General features: G+C 35.7%; 1 protein-coding gene across 1 annotated transcript; it reads left to right on the forward strand.

Moving 5' to 3' along the window:
- Positions 1–350: 350 nt before the first annotated feature.
- On the forward strand, positions 351–2,087 carry LOC131626044 (uncharacterized). The gene is made up of 2 exons (XM_058896861.1): positions 351–411; positions 493–2,087. Exons 1-2 carry the CDS (start codon positions 351–353, stop codon positions 2,085–2,087), a joined length of 1,656 nt encoding a protein of 551 aa, XP_058752844.1.
- The last annotated feature ends 935 nt before the right edge of the window (positions 2,088–3,022 follow it).

A 3,022-nucleotide genomic window follows, 5' to 3' on the forward strand; every position in this document is an offset into this window, starting at 1 on the left:
AGGTGAAACCTCAACATTTTAAAATAGGCTGTGTAAAGATCTTAACAAAGCCCTGAAATCAACCTTGATGAAGATAACACCCTTGTAGTTTGACAAGCGGAGGATTTTAATGATCATAAACACAAAAACCTTTTCAAGATCCTTGATCCTATGCCGTGTTACTAGTAAATGATGCATGGTGTTAAATGACCTAATGGGAGGTATGTACATGAAATGCAAAGCCTAAGCCAGATGAAAGTAAAAGGGTAGGACAAATTTGGGGTATGACAGTATGGGATCATCTTATAGTCAATGGGATTTGTCAAAATTATACGAAGTGGATATGGCACGGTGAATTGTCTGATGCGCCAATGGCCTCCCTGAGAGAAGAGTTTGATATAGAGGCGAGTGATTATCTAGAAGAAATGATTCGTGATATTGGACAAGACTCTTTTCAATGAGCACACGTACACGATACTCTTTGCAATGACAACAAAGTTCCTTTGTATCCAGATTGTAAAAACTTCACACGATTGTCGGCCGTGCTGAGATTATTCAATTTGAAGGCAATTAATAGTTGGACCGATAAAAGCTTCACACAATTGCTTGAGTTGTTGAAGGAAATGCTTCCAGATGAAAACACGTTGCCGGACCGGGTGTATGATGCAAAAAAGATATTATGTCCTATGGGTATGGAGTATAAGAAAATACATGCATGCCCCAATGATTGCATATTGTACTGGAAAGATAATGAAGAGAAAGAAAAGTGTCCCAAGTGTATGACATCACGATATAAAAAGAAAGGTGATGATGAAAGTTGTGATGTAACCACAAAGGGTCCTCCAGCAAAGGTGTTATGGTACCTTCCAATTATTCCGAGGTTTAAGCGATTGTTTGCGAATTTAAATGATGCGAAGAATATTAGATGGCATGCAGAAGAGAGGAATTGTGATGGAAAAATTCGGCATCCGGCCGATTCTTTGCAATGGAAGAAGTTTGATACCTTATTTCCTGACTTCGGCAATGAAGCAAGAAACCTTAGGCTTGGACTTTCTACAGATGGAATGAATCCATATGGCAGTTTAAGTAGTAATCATACTTCATGGCCTGTTCTATTGATTATTTACAACTTATCTCCTTGGTTGTGCATGAAGAGGAAACACATTATGTTATCTATGATGATTTCGGGACCGAAACAACCTGGAAATGACATAGATGTCTATCTAAGTCCCTTAATTGATGACTTAAGAAAGTTGTGGGATGAAGGAATTGATGTGTTTGATAGTTTTTCAAATGAAACTTTCAAATTGCGTGCCATGTTATTTTGCACCATCAATGACTTTCCAGCTTATGGTAACTTGTCTGGTTACAAAGTTAAGGGGCATAAAGCATGCCCTATATGTGAAAAAGATACTTGCTACCATCAGTTGGAGAAGGGAAAGAAGACTGTTTATCTTGGACATCGAAGATTTCTTAAACGTAACCACCCATATCGAAGATTAAAAAAGGCTTTTAATGGATATCAAGAGTATAAGGTTGCCCCGAAGGCCTTAACTGGAGAAGAAGTCTATCACCGGGTGAGGAACATAAGTGTTAGTTTTGGAAAAAAACAAAAAAAAGTTACAAATAGTAATATATGGAAGAAGAGGTCCGTATTCTTTGACCTTCCATATTGGTCTAGTCTTGATGTAAGACATTGTATTGATGTAATGCACGTGGAGAAAAATGTGTGTGATAGTGTAATTGGAACACTTCTCAACATTCAAGGTAAGACAAAGGATGGTTTAAACTCTCGTTTAGATATGGTTAATATGAAAATAAGAGAAGAGTTAGCTCCAGAACCAAGAGGTACCAAAATGTATTTACCACCGGCATGCCATACATTGTCAAAAGAAGAGAAAATAAGATTTTGTGAGTGTCTACAAGGTGTGAAAGTGCCCAATGGCTACTCCTCAAATGTCAAAAGTCTGGTGTCAATACAAGATCTCAAACTAATTGGCTTGAAATCTCTTGATCATTTATGTTTTTTTTTGTCATGGTCTCTGCACACTGTAGAATTAGATTGTGATACAGATTCTCATTCATTCATTCAAAAACCTGATGAATGATGCAGATATAGATGGCATCTTAATTAGGACTTGTGTGGTTGATACATGAATAAATAAATGCATGTGTACTGTCATTACCAACTATGCTCATCCAAGTTTCGGCACATTAATCTTTTTATTCTTCATTCATAAATAATGCTTAGGTCTGATCTTTGATTGAAGTATCCATGGTTGCCACTGCTAGTCTTCCATATTACAATTTCTCTGTTTATTTTTCATGCAAATTTATATGATTCTGAGTTTGAGCCAGCTAGGGGCACTAAACGCTATTGTTCATGGCAATAGTTTCAGTGTTCTTTATCATTGCTGACTTGAAAATGTTAAGAGCAGGTGTCTTAGTTAAAAATACACACACACAGATTTATTTCATTTAGTTTAAGGAAATTTATTTGGAGTAATTAAGTAACTAAATATTATCTTAGTAACAGTATAGTAACCAAGTATGTTACTATACTTGGTTAGTTGTGTGCTTAACATTGTGTGCTCTTGCTCTAAACTACTGCTTCTTATTATAAATCTCTTCTGAAACAGGAAGGTGAAGCTGAATGCAAGGCCGAAGAAGAGATAAAAAACAGCACTGTTTCTGAAGATTACCTTAAAAAGATTGAAGATTTCAAGGAAGTTTCCATATCACTAGACTTGGTTCATGAAACAAGTGAATTATCAGTTTATATTGATAGGCGAGACCTTGATGAATTAATTTCTGGTGTTAAATGGATCTCCACATCTATCTTGTCTCTATGGTGCTCGTAAGTATCGTATTCTATTTTTAATCATTTTTTTCTATGTATCATTTATAAATTAACATTTGTTTCAACATTTCAGATATCTACATGGCATTTGTATCTCTAAGAATGTCAGTGAACTATTTGGATTTCTTGATCCAAATAGGACACTAATTACCACTAGAGATCCCAATGCTATTAAATCTTACA

This window comes from Vicia villosa, unplaced genomic scaffold (assembly GCF_029867415.1).
Source record: "Vicia villosa cultivar HV-30 ecotype Madison, WI unplaced genomic scaffold, Vvil1.0 ctg.000256F_1_1, whole genome shotgun sequence".
In the NCBI taxonomy this organism is placed as follows: Eukaryota; Viridiplantae; Streptophyta; class Magnoliopsida; order Fabales; family Fabaceae; genus Vicia; species Vicia villosa.

What these genes read in the sequence shown, in the direction of transcription:
- LOC131626044 (XM_058896861.1), top strand. Translation starts at nt 351, where the DNA reads ATGGCCTCCCTGAGAGAAGAGTTTGATATAGAGGCGAGTGATTATCTA. An exon ending in TTATCTAGAAGAAATGATTC is followed by an intron (nt 412 to 492) that starts GTGATATTGGAC and finishes CTTTGTATCCAG; the next exon opens with ATTGTAAAAACTTCACACGA.